The 18,925-nt window shown below is 37.8% G+C and overlaps 1 protein-coding gene across 1 annotated transcript in view; it reads right to left on the bottom strand.

The window, feature by feature from the left end:
- Positions 1–18,925, bottom strand: part of Fcho2 (FCH domain only 2) — a 97,042-nt gene that overhangs the window by 66,338 nt on the left and 11,779 nt on the right. Inside the window, exons 3-5 of the mRNA XM_028790189.1 lie at positions 12,805–12,879; positions 6,625–6,766; positions 6,389–6,541 (exon numbers count right to left, since the gene is read on the bottom strand). Of these exons, the coding sequence (XP_028646022.1) occupies positions 6,389–6,541; positions 6,625–6,766; positions 12,805–12,879 (370 nt within the window). The remainder of the gene's footprint in view (positions 1–6,388; positions 6,542–6,624; positions 6,767–12,804; positions 12,880–18,925) is intronic.

Raw genomic sequence — 18,925 nt, 5'->3', positions numbered from 1 at the left:
GAAGGAATTGAACAAATCCATCCAGGACATAAAAATGGAAGTAGAAACAATAAAGAAATCACAAAGGGAGACTACCCTGGAGATAGAAAACCTAGGGAAAAAAATCAGGAGTCATAGATGCAAGCATCACCAACTGAATACAAGAGATAGAGGAGAGAATCTCAGGTGCAGAAGATACCATAGAAAACATTGACACAACTGTCAAAGAAAATGCAAAGTGCAAAAAGCTCCTAACCCAAAACATCCAGGAAATCCAGGACACAATGAGAAGACCAAACCTAAGGATAATAGGTATAGATGAGAATGAAGATTCCCAACTTAAAGGGCCAGTAAATATCTTCAACAAAGTTATAGAAGAAAACTTCCCTAAAGAACCAGATGCCCATAAACATACAAGAAGCCTACAGAACACCAATTAGACTAGACCAGAAAAGAAATACCTTCCGTCACATAATAATCAAAACACCAAATGCACAAAATAAAACAAAGAATATTAAAAGCAGTAAGGGAAAAAGGCCAAGTAACATATAAAGGAAGACCTATCAGAATTACACCAGACTTCTCACCAGAGACTATAAAAGCCAGAAGATCCTGGACTGACATCATACAGACCATAAGAGAACACAAATGTCAGCCCAGGCTACTATACCCAGCAAAACTCTCAATTACCATAGATGGAGAAACCAAGATACTACATGACAAAACCAAAAGATATTTACACAATATCTTTCCACAAACCCGCCATTACAAAGGATATTAGCGGGAAAGCTCCAATACAAGGAGGGAAATTATACCCTAGGCAGAGCAAGAAAGTAATTCTTTTCCAACAAATCCAAAAGAAGATAGCCACACAACGGTAATTCCACCTCTAATAACAAAAATAACAGGAAGCAACAATCACTGTTCCTTAATATCTCTTAACATCAATGGACTCAATTCCTCAATAAAAAGACATAGGCTAATGGACTGGATACGTAAACAGGACCCAGCATTTTGTTGCATACAGGAAACCCACCTCAGTGACAAAGACAGATACTACCTTAGAGTAAAAGACTGGAAAACAATTTTTCAAGCAAATGGTCCTAAGAAACAAGCTGGAGTAGCCATTCTAAAACTCTAGCCTGAGAACACAAAGGGAGGAACTCATGGCTCCACTTGTATAGGTAGTTGAGGGTGGCCTTGTCAGGCATCAGTGGAAGTGGAGGGCCTTAGTGACTGATAGTTTGGATTCCCTAGTGTTGGAGAATTCAAGAGCAGAGAGGCGGGAATGGGAGGATGGTGGGAGCACACCTTCATAGAAACTACCAGAATTATATGCATTAGACATGACAGAGGCATGCTGCCAGAAGACTAGATTCCAGAATTCAAACAAAAAATTATCTTGATACTAAAATTTGTTTTGAGAATTGTATATTGCAGAATACACAGCCTTGGTGTATCTACTCATTAAGCAAGCTGAGCAGACCTGCTCGAACCTCTGATGTCCTGGAATCTCAGCTGGATGCAGTGAAGACACAGACTTATCAGAGGCTTATCAATTTACTCTTCCCCCTACCCCTCTTCTAATATCTCAATGCCCGTAATCATCTTGAAGAAGTTAATGAAGAGTCAGCACCCCTATTCCCTGGGCTTGGGGACTGAGGTGGTTAATATAGGGCTGTCTTTCTAGGGAAAAGTAGTGGTTTTGTGGGAACAGGGAGGAATAGCTACGATTTATTGCATAGCCATAACCTATTGGTAGAAATCTGTATAACTGTTATTAAGCTGAAGTTATAATTTCTTAAATGGTACAAAATTTACTTTGATTTCAAATTTAAGGTTTTCATTGGTACGAGTTTCTTATTGATATAGAAGTGAGATTAATATTGTTACTCTCATAGGCATTGTGCCTATATAACACATTTAGGAATACAAGGCTTAGACCCAGTCCTTCTTTAACTCTTTTAACCGATTGGAGATGGTTAGCCTGTGAGTTAAAGGCCTAGAGCAAATTCATGGCTCTGAGTTTATTGTTAGGGTGTTTTCTATATTTTATTTAGAAATAGCCGAGAGGAGTTAACAGACAACAGTCCAGATTGCCTTACATGGATAGTTGGTTTTCAAAATGTCAGAAGTCTACAGGATTGACGTTACAAACATTTCTGCACTAAGGTTCATTTTTGATTAGAGACCTGTCTGCTCCTGACAGCTTCCTGTCTTGGATTCTAAGAAGAAATTGAGTATCTTTGGAGTTACTCCTGTTGTGGTGAGACAGCCACTAGGCAAGAATTGCCTCTTTTCATCTACAGACAAACTACTATCCTGAAAAGGACACACTTGCAGAATAGTCAACTGCTCTTATCTGGCAAGACAGAGTAGTCAGCCCTTAATAATTCTGCATCACTAGGTCTGTCAGATGATCCTGGGCCAGAAGGCTGAAGATCGGATGCTCCAATGTTTTGTAGTATAGGGACTGTCCAGGTGTTCAGCGGTCTCTATAAATTGGCTAAGTTTTAGAAGCTATGCTTTGTGCTTCCCATAATTTCAGTTAATTCAGTCATTCTGGATTTCTGACAGGGTTGAAGACTTATAGTCTCATAGCCAATCCTGGCTATTTACTTTGAGAGAAAAGATTTGAGAGGATGGTTTTCAGCTGACATTCATTCTAAAGCCAAGAAAAAAGCCAGGTTCAGAACTAAGTCTTTTAGTTAGGAGAGATGACAGAGGTTCTGGTTAGTCAACGACATGATGGACTGGGTATTAGGTCTATCTTGTACCTTACTGATACAAATTGGCATAGTTATGCTCTAACTGTATTTTTGAGAGAAAAGTTTTATCTTAACAGGAAGGGTGATATGTAGGAGGAGCTATGGTAGGAAGAGTAAGGAGAGGAAAAGGAGAAGTAAGGAGAGGAGGAGGAGCTAGGAGATGAGGGGGGGCAGACAGAGAGAGAGAAGGAAGTGGGGGGCAGATGGAGGCGATGTTCGCCTGTCTTCGCCAGTCAAAGATAGTTGGTATATCTAGGTTGGGTATTGGGCTACACTTCTGATTGTATGGGCATCTTGCTATTGAGCATTACCAAACTTATAAAGCCTTTGATTAACATTTTTAAAAAATATAAATAAATAAGAAATTCCTTAAAATAAAAGAGAGAGAGAGTTGAAGATCATCCTGGACTACACAGTCAGTTTGAAGCTGGCTTGGGCTACCAATCATACAAGCAAGTTTACACAAGCAATGAAATGTCATGTTACCAACAGCAATTAGACAAAAATCATTAACAGAATAAACATTCTGACTTCAGAGATGTGAGGGGAAAATGCCTCCTAGCTCTTCACATTTTCTTTTTCTCTGGCACTTAAGTCTACACTTATTTAGTTTGCTTAATTTCAAACTGAAGACTACTGAGTTTCCTCAATTGTGACTTCAGTGTGAACTACTGATTCTCTAAGCAGTAGTTGTATACCATTAGCTGGATTTTTTTTATTCCCTCAAAAATTTACATTAAATGAATGAAGATGAGTTTATTTCTCTGTAACATGTTCTGAGTAAGGTCTTTTAATACAGGCTAAGCACCTCTGACCTAAGAAGAAAAATTCAGGGGGACTAGAGATGCAAAAAATTAATTAAAATAGTTTAGGAAATTATCTTTTTTTTTTTTTTTTTTTTTTTTTTAGTTTTTCGAGACAGGGTTTTCTCTGTATAGCCCAGGCTGTCCTGGAACTCACTCTGTAGACCAGGCTGGCCTCGAACTCAGAAATCCGCCTGCCTCTGCCTCCCAAGTGCTGGGATTAAAGGCATGCGCCACCACCGCCCGGCGGGAAATTATCTTTAATACATATGCATAAAGTATATCCATTTAAAATAATTTAATTTTCATAAATACCTAGGTCCTACTACTACCCTATGCTACATATTCAAATACTCCAAATCCAGTCAGAGATACTGGTACATAGCATTAATACCACCGTTGGGAGGCACAGGCAAGTGAATCTCTTAAGTTCAAGGCCAGACTGGTATACACAGTAAGTTCTACGCTAGCCAGGGTTATACAGTGAAACTGTCTCAAAATAGTATTATTATTTATATTATTAATAAAAATAAATATCCCTAATCTGTAAAGATCCAAGAGTTTTAGATAAAGAATACTAGTATTCAAAGTAGCCTAAGTTCCAAATTTCTTCTTTAACTATAACTTCTTTAACTCTATTGCTTTAAAAAAAAAATGTAATTTTTTCATTTCCATGTTTTCAAATTAGCTGGGTTTTATCCAGTAAATCTTGTTTCATCATGTCTCCATTAACTTCTTAATCCTCTCTAGTATGATTTTATATTCACTTATTTCTTTGCATAACCTAACACAAACATTTCTCTTTGTTGATGGTTTCTAAATTTAAATTTCATCCAAGAATTCTTATTCCAATTACTAAGTGCATTGGTGACCTGTTTCAACATCAGATCTTTTAAATGTGTTCTAGAATTGTAGCTGTTCGCTTATTCCAAATAGATGTTGGGGTTTTCCCTCTCTTCCTCCCCCTGGCCGTGAGAAGTGAAGAGCAGTCACAGGGTACAGTAAGCAGTGCCCGCTCCACATGTGCTATGCTTTCTCATTCACACCCAACCATCTAGTTCTCACTTATCTACTGCTGGCTCTCCAAGATCGAATTTAATGTATGTCTTTAAAAGATGGTTTTAAGTTACATTCCTTTTAGAATATTAGAGATATGTATGGCCATAAGAATCATGAACTGGTTCCACAGACTGACTGTGGGGCAGGATTATGCATCTATAAATTATATCTCTAAGATCCCAATCTTCCCCGACCACAGTCCTAGGACCTTTGTTTCACTTACACAGCTTTCAGCAGTGAGCCAGGTTCTTTTTTTTTTACCTAACCTTTTATTTATTATTATCTTCCTCTTCTACTTAGTCACTTCAGGGCACCCCTTGGAAATCTCCCTACCTTGGCATATCAAGTCTCTGTGAGGCCAAGAACATCCTCTCCCAGTGAGACCAGAGGAGTCAGCCCAGCTAGTAGAATATATCCCACATATAGGCAATAACTCCTGGGATAGCCCACAGTCCAGTTGTTCAGGACCCACATGAAGACCAAGCTGCACATCTGCTACATATGTGCAGGGAGGCCTAGGTCCAGCCTGTGCATGTTCCCCAGTTGGTGGTTCATGCCTCATCATAGGGTGGGAATTTCTGTTAAGAGATTGTCTTTTAAGAGTCAAATTCCATGCCTACCTTAAAAATTTGAGCCCAACAAGTTTTGATTAGAATCTTCTCATATCATTTTGGGCTTCTGACCCCCAAAGACAATACTCTTCCTTTCCATTCTGTTAATTTGGCTTTTCTTCTTATACTTTATTTATAATTGCTGTGTCTAGAACAGAAGGTTTTGAAACTACAAATTTAAAGATGTACCTCGTCTTTTCTTGCATCCCAATTTGTATTTATTATATAAACTGTAAAGAAACTTATCACTCCAAATCCGATCAACTTTTTATTTTTTCTCATTTAACTTTTATCCAAAGGTATGTATTTGTTTTTCTAATTAGGTATGTTAAATATTTTACGAAGACTTCAAAACTGTTTCTAAATGAAATATGCATCAAGTAAGTGAAAGGGTGAACTGCCTTAAGAGGAAGGGTAAAAGCTGTAGTGGCACACCCCTTTAATCCTAGCAATCAAAAAGCAGAGGCAGGTGGAGCTCTAAATTTGAAGTGACAGTGAGTTACAACCAGCCAGGGATACACAAAGAGATTCTAGCTCAAAAAAAACAAAAAACAAAAACAAACAAAACAAAACAAAAACAGTAAAACAAAAAACAAAACAAAAAAACCCAAAACAAAAACAAAAACAAAAAAAAGAAGAAAAGAAAAAAGACCTACTTTCAATTAAAACAAAATAGAAGAAAAGATTATAGTCCACTAAAATACAACATAAATTTTGGTAAGTCAGCAGCAACATATACTAAAAGCTTGTTGTTATTTGGCTATGTTTTTCTAAATACACTAAATTGTTTCATCAACTGTCTTATTGTATAAGTAACCAGGGGTGGGGAGATAGCTCAGTAAAGTTCATACTATGGAAGTAAAAAGACTTGAGTTCAGGTCCCCAGCATCTATATAAAAAGCCAGGCATGGTGATGTACTTCTGCAATCCTGGTACTGAAGTAAGTAGAGATTCAGATAGCAGGGACTCAATGGCCTTCTAGTCAACCTAGCTCAGTTAGTTCCAGGTTCAGTAACAAGCTGTGCCTCAAAAAATAAGGGAGAGTAACAGATGAGAACAGAGTGATCTTTGGCCTCTATATGTGCACCCATGTGCTCTACATACACCACATATAAACATACAAAAATTAGCACATTGGAAGTTTTAGAGATATTTTTATTATAACTACCTTTTCTATTTCTCTTTGTGTAGCTCCTTCCTTTTTCAGACGTTCCTGTTCTACACATTTGGCATTGTAATTTTCCTTCGACTTCTGGAGAGCCTGCGTTATATTCTGAATGGCTTGGACTGCTTCCAGAGTCCCCGAAACTTCCTCTTTAGTCTGTTTGATAAGAAATGGTTCAATAAAATGAACTAGGAAGCACTAACCATGGAACCACTCACCCCTTCAACAAAAAGAGTTACCTTTTTATGAGATTTTACTTGCTCCTCTCCATACTTCTGAACTTCTTTTATTAATTCCTGTAATTTTCTAACAAGATCCAGATGACAATTTGCTAATTTCTCTGTAGATGTTTTGAACACATCCCACACTGGTGCAAATGTTCTAAGGGAAAAGCACAATATGGGAGTAATTTATTAAAAGAAAAAGGAGCCAGTAAAAAAGAAAGAAAAAGCAAAGTCTAAGGTTCTAAGTTAAACTCGATTCAGCAATTTTCTTTAGAAAAAAGATGAAATTAAAATAATGACCTATAGTTTTGTGTTTGTCCTTGCTTAAGACAAGATAGAAATAATTATAAGAGAATATATATTATAATATAATAGTATAATTACATAATAATAAAATACAATAATGATATATATTATACTATGTATTATATTATATATTACAATATATAATATGATATTATAATATAACACAAGATAGAAATAATTATTAAAGATAGATGAACTATAAAAATACAAAACTTAACTTTATGTCACTGATCTTTACAGCTCATGCCATTTACGTGTATTCAGACACATCACAAACCTTTGTACGATGAACTAGCATTAAAAGTTAATATTCAAACTACTAGTTTCCCAGTAACGAAGCTCCATCAAAACTGAAGTTTCTCTGGGGCTGGAGACATAGCTCAACGACTGAGGGCTTGGCTCACATGTAAGAGATCCTGGGTTTGATTCTCAACACCACAATAATCAGGTAACAAAAATAAAACCTTCTCTTCTGAATTTAAATAAGCAAAATTCAATTTTTACATGTGATTTCTTTGAGCCTTCAACAATTATACACAAATTATTTAACAGCAGCAATCTGGAATCTCTATCTGAGCTTTGCAACTGTACCTATGTACTTAAACAATATACTAGCAGATTCACCCTTCTACCACAGTGTATGGAATATGTGACACAAATTCCTGCCACTTTTTTTCATTAGCAGAAAGAAGGCTTAAAATGGTCAACAGTCTCAAACATCCAAGAACTTATAATTACCATCCCCTAGACAGCACTAAATTTCTATGGTTATTTAAATCAGGCTGGTTAGTGTAGACTGTTCTAAGAATAATTAATGCTGTGTTCAAGTACATGCTTTAAAAGTGTGTACAATAAAGCTTTGAATAGAAAAAAGACAAACGGCAGCTGGGCTCGGTGGAGCATACATTTAGTCCTACTTGGGAGTCAAAGACAGGCAGATCGTTGTGAGTTTGAGGTCAGCCTGGCATACAAAGCAAGTTCTAAGACAGCCAGGTCTGTCACACAGAAAAACCCTGTCTCAGGAAGCCATTTAAAAAAAAAGAAAGAAAGAAAAAACAAGTGTCATCAACAGCCACTAAAACACAATGGTAAAGAATACAGTCACAGGCAGACATGGTGGCAAAAGCCTTTAAGCACTCAGAAGGCAGAGGCAGGTGAATCGTTGTAAGTACAAGGCCAGCCTGGTCTACAAAGCAAGTCCATGATAGCCAGGGCTATTACACGGAGAAACCATGTCTTGAAAAACAAAACAAACAACAAAACTCCACAGTCACTTAGTCTAGCACGTACTCTTTGCTAATTGTTATTCTTCCTAACCAGTAGAAAAATTAGCTGGGGACAATCATGAGATGCATTTTAAAAGAAGCTTGATGAGGTTAAACTCCTTAGAATAGGATTGTTCTGATTGGATTTTATCTTATTTGAAATTTAATCAACACTAAATCTGACAGTGGTTGGAAATTTTCAAGAGAAAAAAAATACCCAAAAATACATAAAGTTCACTTAGTTCCTCTAAGCCTGATAGACACTAGTCAAGAAAATCACAAGGCAGATAAGAAAGTATACCATTACCAACAGATTCTTTACACTGAAAAGGTATTCAATACAAGATTTCTCTAAAAGTAGGTTTCTTGAAGCCAACAAGATGGCTTAACAAGTAAAGGTGTTTGGTATGTAAACCCAATAGCCTGAGTTCAGTTCCTGGAACCCATGTAAAGGTAGAAAGAAGAGAACTGAGTCCACAAAGGTACCCTCTGCCCTACCTTCCTACCCACCTACATAAAAAAATTTTTAAATTTTTTATTTTATGTATATGGGTACTTTGCCTGCATGCATGCCTGCATACCATGTGTGAGTGTCTGGTGCCCAAGGAGGCCAGAAAGTACTGAATCTCTGGGAACTGGAGTTACAGGTGGCTGTGAGCCATGAGGTGGGTGCTAAGAATTGAACCCGGGTCCTCTGGAAGTACAGCAAATGCTCTAACTCACTGATCCATCTTTCCAGTTCCACAAATTAAAATACATATACATATATTTTGTTAAGAATTAATTTATTTTGTGTATATGAGTATACTGTAGCTGTCTTCAGACACACCAGAAGAGGGCATTGGATCCCATTACAGATGGAACACAAAATTAAACTTCTTGACAAAATATACAACAATAAACAAAAACAATATCTAAAATCTCTATGCACTTAAGAGATGAACAAAAACATAATTATGGAAGGCTAGAAAGATGGCTCAGAGGTTTAGAACACTTGTTGCTCTTTCAGAGGACCTGGGTTCCATTCCCAGCACCCACGTAGTGGCTCACAACAGTCCTAACTGTAGTTCCAGAAGATTCAATGCTCTCTTCTGACCTCCATGGACACCAAGCATACACATGATACACATAAAGGCATACAAGAAAATACAGGCATATAAAATGCATACAAAATTAAATAAACCTACAAAAAAATTAAAGTAATGTGCAACTTATATATAAGAAACACACATTCCAAACACAAGAATGTTGTCAGAAATCATGGGTCAAGTCAACCCATATTTCTTCCTTTATCCATCAAGGAACTAAAAATTGCCGGGCAGTGGTGGTGCACGCCTTTAATCCCAGCACTTGGGAGGCAGAGGCAGGTGGATTTCTGAGTTCGAGGCCAGCCTGGTCTACAGAGTGAGTTCCAGGACAGCCAGGGCTACACAGAGAAACCCTGTCTCAAAAAATCAAAAAAAAAAAAAAAAGAAAGAAACTAAAAATTACAGATTTTTCTAAATAAAATGAAAGTCAAGTAGTTAAATCAGCTTTCATTATTATTTTCTGACTCTCCTACTGTAGTTGGAAAAAAAGAAACCGTGTTTAGAAGACATTAACATGGAGCCTTTTAGAAAAAAGGGTGTCAAAATTCTGAGAAGAGACATAACAAAATAAGAATGAATCTATAACAAAAAGAGAAGGGGAAAGAAAAGAACTGGAGAATCAGTGGAGGCAAAAATAAAAACAGCTATCAACCACTAGTCTCAACAGTCTTAGGTACAAGGGGCGGGGCAGCCTGAAGCCTTGCTAGCTACCGCCCATGCCTGCAGGTCCTCTTACTGTGTGGCAGTGAGCACACAGCCAAACAGTACCATTGAATGAAGATAACTGGGATTATTCCTACAGAGGCCGGGCCACAAAGCAGAAATCTTTAAAATCACTCAACCACACTATACAACACTTACATAAACAGCTTTTCTTAACATTTTTAAAACACAGACTATTTATTTAGGCCCTTCTAATTAGAAATAAGTGATATATATTCACAGAACTTTGAATTAAATTTCAAGAGATTCAGATTTATCAGAATCCCAGATATAGATGAACATTTTACTACAACCCACCACAAAATCTTTTTACACTAATATACATACAACCAGCCTTTCCTCAACTGTAAGATAATAAAATGAACCCTTTCTTCTGGAGTTGTTATAGTTATAGAATAATTACATAATTATACTTTCCACAAGGGTTACACTATGTTTTCTACAACAAATGAAGCCTTATTAATTTTCATTTTATAAGGAATATAAATTTTTCAAAGGAAAATTTAGTAAGTATTAAACAATAGAAGAAATTTTTAAATATTTTAATCCTTTGAATGAAATTTATCTTCTAGGTAACTGGCTGTCGCTGTTGCTGTGTTTTCATCTTAAGTAGGGTCTCACTATGTAGGCTATGCAGGCTGGCCTCACACTTGACATCTTCCCATCTCAGTCTCCTTACGCTGGGATGACAGATCATGTATTACCACTCTACATCACTTAAATGAGTTTCTAAATATCACTACTAAAGTGCAACAAAATTTAAATAAACTTTCAGAAAACTAGAATAGTACTTTACACATATTTAATTGCAATCTCAAAACGTAACAATACTAAATTATTACATTGAAAAAAATAAGTTTCATGAAGCCTTAATCCTAGACAAAAAATTACAGGCAATTTAAGAGTAGAAGAAATAGTCCCTCCCATGGAAGAGCTCAAGTGGTTATCCAAATCCAAATGGTCAGTCCTGAAATCATATACAATACTGTAAGTACTGAAGAGGTTGTATTTATGTTTATACACACATAAACATATAAATCTATGTAATGACATTCAAAGAAGCAGAGGCTAGGAATCTGAGAGAAAACAAGGGAGGGTAGAGGTAGGAGGGGTTGGATGGAGGAAAGAGAAGGGAGAAAATGTGATTATATTTTAACTTCAAAATTTTTTAAAAAAAGAAAAAAGTTTCATTATCTTTGTACTGACTGATTCAGTAACTACAATGACATTTTCTACCAGGAATATATTTATATGAAACGAACATTTTAATAAGTACACAATACAGTCACATGTTCATAGTGACATTTTGTTCAGTGACTAATCATATATGAAATAACAGACATCAATAGCACCATAACCTTATCACTGAGCGTTCTCACAGCCATTTTAGTTTTTGTAAATATACTCTATGCTATTTACAAATGACAAAATTGCCTAACAACACACTAGTTTTAGATTTTTTTCCCCCCTTCCCTTCTTTCTCTCAAAACCGGGCCCGCTCGCTCTGGCTCAAAGGTTTTTATTTATTATATGTAAGTACACTGTAGCTATCTTCAGACACCCCATAAGAGAGCATCAGATCTTATTACAGATGGTTGTGAGCCACCATGTAGTTGCTGAGATTTGAACTCTTGACCTCTGGAAGAGCAGTCAGTGCTCTTAATTGCTGAGCCATTTCACCAGCCCTAGATTTTTTTCTCAACCTACTTCTCATATGGTTTTTAAATACTTTAAACTCCCTTCTAGCCCACCATCCACCAGATCTAGTGAGAAAAAAAAAGAAAGGTTATTGATGTAAGGGGAAAGTGGACCTGTTTAGAAATTGTTCTTTGGAGCAAATTCCATTTTCATTGTCAGGAAATCAACAGTTCAGTTCACAGGATTCAACAGTGGCAGCGATCCACTCACAAATACTTCACGAATATACCAGCAGTCCAGTTTGTAGACTCCGGATAGCAAACAAGAATCAGCAGTGGTGGCATGACCCAGCAGAGACAGCCAGGCTCAGCTGAATCATCACAAGTCAGCAGAAGGTACCAGAACCACCAGGGACACCAGGAGAAGTTCTCCGTTGTGCCTCTCTCAACAAAGCAAAGATCAGCTAAGGCTAAAGACTAAGAAGTGTTGCAAAGCTAGCTCTACAAGCAAGCCCACTGAGTCTTATTTACACTCCCTCCAAATATCAAGTGTCTTCCATGGGTCTTGCCTCAGAAAATGAGTCTGTCTTAGCAAAACTCTATGTGAGTCTGTATCAGCTGACATCACTCTGCCAATCGGCCTGGCCTGTGTCCTCCCTCAGAAGTGGCAAGAAGCTGTCAGAATACCATCAAAAGTTTTTTGGTCCATTTTTCTCTATGGAGTCACAAAAAATAGAGTTCCACTATGCAACGGAAGGTAGACCAATACTTGTGTGTCCTTAGTAAGAATCCTTCATCATTCGTCCTTTCACATGTTTGCTTCAGCAAAACATCTTTTTACCTGAGTCTGCTTCAGTGAAACATTCCTTCAGGAGTCTGCCTAAGTAAAACATCCTTTCACCTATGTCAGCTTCAGCTAAATGTTCCTTCAATTCAATTCTGTCTGCTTCAGGAAAACATTCCTCATGTGTTTGCCCCAGCAAAACACCATCAGACACAACTGACTTTCCAAAGAACCCTTAAGTTTCCACTTTAACACACTTTGAAAATGTATTAGCACTAAGTGATATATCGCTGAATATTATATTTATAAACTTTCAAATTCTTAGCAGAAATCTAATAGTCTCAAGAACTTTGTCTTAATAAATTTTGAAAAACAGTCAGAAATTAACTCACCCAAGTTGTGAATAATTGCTTGCAGATTTCGCTAGTTTTGTCATTGACCTGGAGTATGCCTCTTCTATTGTAGCTCTGTTAAATTAAATTGCTATATTATAATATCTATTGTTTAGTGATCCAAACATAATCAAATTACAAAACTTTAATTAAAAATGCAAAAATGAGAGCATGCCTCATGTTAAAAAACCAGCAGAGGGCACCAGTAGATATCTAAAATCTTGGACAATGTTAAGTGCTATTGTTACACTTTGGATACATAGTGTCCCCCAAAAAGTTCCTATGTTAAAGGTTTGGAAGCCAGTTGGTTAACCCAATCACCGAGAGTGCATGAGGTCAGGAGTCCTCTGCCCTAAATAATGGATTAATCCTTTGGTGGATTTATACTCTGGTGACATTGGAAGGTGGTGAAAATAAAGTGACTGGACCTACTTGGGGGAATTACGTATCCTGGGAAGATAAGCCTCAATCTCATCCCCCTGTTTATCTTGCTCTGCGATTCTTGGCAATCATAAGGTAAGCACCCCCTACTAGATTCTCTCACTGCTGTGACAGGTGCCCTCCCTCAGGGTCAATGTAACATAAATGAATGATCATGGACTAACACCTTTGAAACTGTGAGCCAAATAAATCCTTTCTTATATTTTCTTCTCAATTATTTTCTCATAGCAGTGGCAAATATAAATAATAAATCTACATATACAATAAATATTCTTGCCCTGTACATATGTCTATGATAAACTTTTAATTTTTAAGTTAGGCACACCAAGAAATTAGCAATAATAACTAATAATTACTGTAACAACAACAAAACCAGTAAGGCTAAGCATGGTAACACATCTATAATCCCTGCACTGGGGAAGCTGAGGCAGAAAAATTACAAAGTTAAGGCCAGTATACAGTTAAGTTTAATAATCCCAGCCTGAGCTATAGGATGAGTACTTAGTGTGCTCGACAATTTTATTGTTGTTCAACACTGTGAAGTGTATTTAAAATAATGAACCTAGACTAGTAAGATGTCTCAGTGGGTTAATATATCTGCCACCAAGCCTGACAAGCTGAATTTAATCCCTGAACTCCAATGGTAGAAGAAAATTAAATCCCACAAGATGTCCTCTAACCTCCAACCTGACCCATGTACACTCCCACGCACATAAATTAAACACAGATGTAGTTAAAACAATTTCGAAATAATGAGCCTTATGACAATCATTTGACCAAAACTAAGTATGAGTCACCAGCAATTGTGAGGTCCTGAACTTCAGAGTTTAATTTATTTTGCAAATAGATCTAAAACACTACACTAGAAAACATTTATCTAACTACTAACAACATGAAGATTTCAGGCTACAAAAAAATTAAGTTCAAAATTTAAAAAAAAAAAGCAATTAGTAGTGTTACATTTAAAATAAATATTGGTGTGGGGGAACATAAATTGTCATTCATATATAGATATATGACCTCTAAGTGCTACAATTTTACCTCTACGGTAATTTCTCTAGCCCTTCTTAACTGTGCACTAACTTTAATAGTGAAATAGTCTACAACCATCCCGTCCATTTATTGTGATGGGTTCCACACTCTTGCACTAATGTCCAACTCTCCCAGCCTAACTATACTTCGACATCTATATCACCTCAACTCTAAATTTCCATACTTATTTTCAAATACTTCCTAGTCACAAATAAATAAATAAATAAATAAATAATAAATAAAAACAATTACCCAGAAAGTAGTGACAGCTGGTACTGACACTGGTAGCCCTGTGATTTTCTTCTGCTCTTTTACTCATTTACAAGCCACAGGTGAGAGCAAATACCTATAATCTTATCTATTCAGTAAGCCAAGCCAGATCATAAATGAAAGACAGCTTGGGAAACACAAGACAATACCTCAAACAGACAGACAATAACAACAAAAATCTTTTTTTGTTTTTGTTTATATTTTTAAATAATGCTATGAGTAGTATTTTGATCATCATCAAAAAGTAAATACAGAAATAAATATTAGCATCTTTTTTTTCTCTTTTGGTTTTTGAGACAGGGTTTTTCTTGTAGCCCTGGCTGTTCTTTCTGGGATTCAACTCTATAGACCATGGTGGCCTTGAATTCACAGATCCCCCTACCTCTGCCTTTCCAGTGCTGGGATTAAAGGTGTGTGCCAGCTGGGTGATCGGTGGCTGACACCTTGAATCCCAGAACTCAGCCCACTGAGGCAGGCAGGCAGATTCCTGTGAGTTTGTGGACAGCCTGGTCTACAGATCAAGTTCCAGGACAGTCAAGCCTACATACAAGAAATCCTGTGTTGAAAAACAAAAACACAAGCATGTGCACACACGCATACACAGGTGTGTGCCACCACCACCCAGCTAGTTTTTTGGGGGGTTTTTTTGGTGAAATATTAGTATCTTAATGGTGAAGTTTAATTAGAAAAACACAGGGCTGGAGAATGCCAAGGCAGGGAGGTGGGAATGGGTGGGTGTGTGGGTGAGTGGGTGAGCACCCTCATAGAAGCAGGGGGAGGGAAGATGGGATAGTGGTTTTCCGGGAAAGGGGATAACATTTGAAATGTAAATAAATAAAATATCCAATAAAAAAAAATTTAAAAAAAAAGAAAGAAAGAGAAGAGAAGAGAAGAGAAGAGAAGAGAAGAGAAGAGAAGAGAAGAGAAGAGAAGAGAAGAGAAGAGAAGAGAAAAAGGCCGGGCAGTGGTGGCTCACGCCTTTAATCCCAGCACTTGGGAGGCAGACGAAGGTGGATTTCTGAGTTCATGGCCAGCCTGATCTACAGAGTGAGTTCCAGGACAGCCAGGGCTACACAGAGAAACCCTGTCTCGAAAAGCCAAAAGAAGGAAGGAAGGAAGGAAGGAAGGAAGGAAGGAAGGAAGGAAGGAAGGAAGGAAGGAAGGAAGGAAGGAAGGAAGGACACTGAAATACATATGAACTAAGAATAGGACATTTGACAGTTTAACAATTAGTAAGGATGTCCCAAGAAGCCATCATATATATATGAGCAACTTTTTCTTTCAGAACATCTAGAAAAGGCACCTAAAAAACTGAAGTAAAATAGGGTTTGTCATAAACAAAACTTAGAAAGAGTTAAGGAATGCACAGGTGACCTTACTGTTAAAGGAGGAAATGTAACATCTGTTAATCTAATGTTAGCTTTTTAAGAAGTTTGGGCTGGCTGTGGCAGCACAAGCCTTTAACCCTAGCATTCAGGAGGTAGAGGCAGGAGGATCTCTGTAGTTTAGAAGCCATGTAGTCACAGAGCGAGTTCAAGAACAGCCAGGGCTGTTACTCAGAGAAACCCTGTCTTAAAAATCCATTTAAGGGCTGGAGAGATGGCTCAGAAGTTAAAAGCACTGGCTGCTCTTCCAGAGGTCCTGAGTTCAATTCCCAACAACCACATGGTGGCTCACAACCATCTGTAATGAGTTCTGATGCTCTTTTCTGGCATGCAGGTGTACATGCAGATAGAGCACTCATATACATAAGATAAATAAGTCTTTTTGAAAAATCCATTAAGAAAAAGTTAAATGAAAGTCAGGCATGGAGGCAAACCACCTTTAATTCCAGTCTGGGAATGCAGAGGCAGGCAGATATTTGTGACAGAGGCCAACCTGGTCCATATACTGAGTTCCAGAACAGCCAGAGCCACATAGTTAAGATCATGTCTGAAAAAACTTCAAAAACCAACCAGAAAAGGTAAAGGAAAAGAGAGGCACTTCCCTAGTTAAGAGCACTGGCTGCAGATATTAGGCAGAACTTGGGGAACCTCATGGAAGAGGGGAGATAGGATTGTAGGAGCCAGAGCAGAAAGGTTGAGGACCCTGTGAGCTGTGTTAAGCCCACAGAATCAACTAAGCAGGGCTCACAAAGACTGAAATGACAGTCAGTGTGGGTCTGAGCTAGGCCCTCTGAATGTCTTGTGTGGCTGTATAGCTTAGTGTTCTTGTGCGACTCCTAACAGTGGGAGTGAGGGATTGCCTCTGACTCTTTTGTCTGCTCTTGGGATCCTTTTCCTCCTACTGGGTTGTCTCATCCAGCCTTGATATGAGGGTTTGTGCCTAGTCTTATTGTAACTTGTTCTGCCTTTTTCAGTTGATATTCTAGGAGGATTGCTCTTTTCTGAAGGGAAACAGAGAAGGAGTGGATCTGGGGAAGAGAGGAGCTTGGGGGGAGGGACTGGGAGGTGTAAAGGGAGGAGAAACTGAGATTCAGATATAATATATGAGAAAGGAATAAATAAATAAATAAATAAATAAATAAATAAATAAATAAATAAATGGCTCCCCTTCTAGGACCCAGGTTTGATTCCCAACACCCAGATAGCTTACAGCCAGCTATCTGTAATTACAATGCCAGGGGATGCAATGCCCTCTTCTAGAGCCTCCTCAGGTACCAGTATGCATGTGATACAGATGTACACACAGACAAAACACCCATAAACATTAAATAATTTTTAAAATAGTAAGAAAAAGACAAAACAAAAATGATAATTGTATACCTCCATAGTGAAGTTTTTGAAAAGTGAAAAACTGGGCAGGTGTGGTAGTAAATGTCTGCACTCCTAATACATGGGAAGAAGAATCGCGTGAGCTCTAAGCCAGCCTAGTCACAGTGAGGACCAGGACAGACTTGATATGGCAAGACCTGGAGTCAAGGAAAAAAAGGTTTTTTAAAGAAAGGGGCTGATAAGATGGCTTACTGAGTAATGGCCTTGCCACCAAGGCTAATAACCTGTGTGTGATCTCTCAGACACACAAGATGTAGGACAGCCAGTCCTGCCAGTTGTCCTCTGACATCCAAACAACAGGAGGAAGTGATGTTCTGAGGTCTGCACATCTTCACAAAACAGTAAAAGTAACAAGCTATAGTCAATATTAATAGGACAAGGAACTTGTAAGGCCTACGATGATCACAAACTGAACAGTATAGTGCAGGCATTACTTCTAAACCAATGGAAGAAAACAGACTTTCAAAAAGGCTCAAAAGCAGACAACAAAGAAAAAAAACCAGGAAAACAAACTAAGATGATACTGAGATTGACAAATTATAGCTCTACTGGAGAATAAGTACAGAAGGTAGACCAGGAAAAAAGGAAAAAAAAAAAAAGATGACACAACAAACCAACGGACAGTGCTACTGTGAACTTTACTCAGTGAAGACAGACAGTAAAATAGCACTCCTATCAGACAATAACACACTGCTAAGTACTGAGGTACAACAGGACATTGTCTCATAAGTATGACAAAACCACAGAAACAAACACAAATAAGGAATTAAAAGATGTTACAACCCTACAAGATCTTTTAACCCTAGTCAGAGAGACCAGGAAGGGCAGGGTGAGTACACTGAAAAATTCTGAAAAACAAAGCATTAATGAGTGTAGAAAGAACAAGCAAATACAATGCGTACAATGGAGGAAGCCTGCTCACGACTGGTAGCTGAGGATGGAATTAAGAAGGAACTGGGTGGGAGCTAAGACAACGCAAGTTTATCTTAACAGAAAGGGAAAAACCTATGAAATAATTTAAACAAGAAACCAACAAGCCTGTTCTGTATCTCAAATATAAAAATAAAAACAAACAAAAAAAACCCTCTAACTATAACACAGAGAATGAGTTCTAGAACAAGAATCAATGAAGAAAAGCCAGTTAAGAGCAAATGTGGAGGAAGATCCCAGGTGGCAGCTCTGTACCCAACCCCACTAAATCCAGAGGAAGAGAGCCTCCCAGGAGCTCTAACCTGGGCAGTATCTCAGGTAAAAATGAATCACCCGTGATGTCTGCTGTTAGAAGTTCTAATCCAGATACTGGCCTCCGAACTTATACTACTCAGACCTTCGATGGGCCATTGACAAGAACATCAAACAGCTAGAGGCTGACATCACTAATCTGAAAAAATCCCTCGTTTCGCTGTCTGAAGCGACCTCCAAAAATTGCAAAGGACTTTACTGGACTTGATTTACTCTTTTACAATAGAAAAGACTGTGTACAACTCTTGACTGTCTACAGCCCTTAAAAGAAGAATGTTGCCTTTACATAGACAAGACAGGGATGGTTAAAAAGAGCATGAAAAAGGTCAGAGAAGGCCCTGAGAAAAGACAGAGAGAGAAAA

Source organism: Grammomys surdaster, unplaced genomic scaffold (genome assembly GCF_004785775.1).
Source record: "Grammomys surdaster isolate TR1022 unplaced genomic scaffold, NIH_TR_1.0 125876, whole genome shotgun sequence".
In the NCBI taxonomy this organism is placed as follows: Eukaryota; Metazoa; Chordata; class Mammalia; order Rodentia; family Muridae; genus Grammomys; species Grammomys surdaster.
Note: the sequence above shows the minus strand (reverse complement) of the source record. Positions and strands in the feature narration are given on the sequence as shown.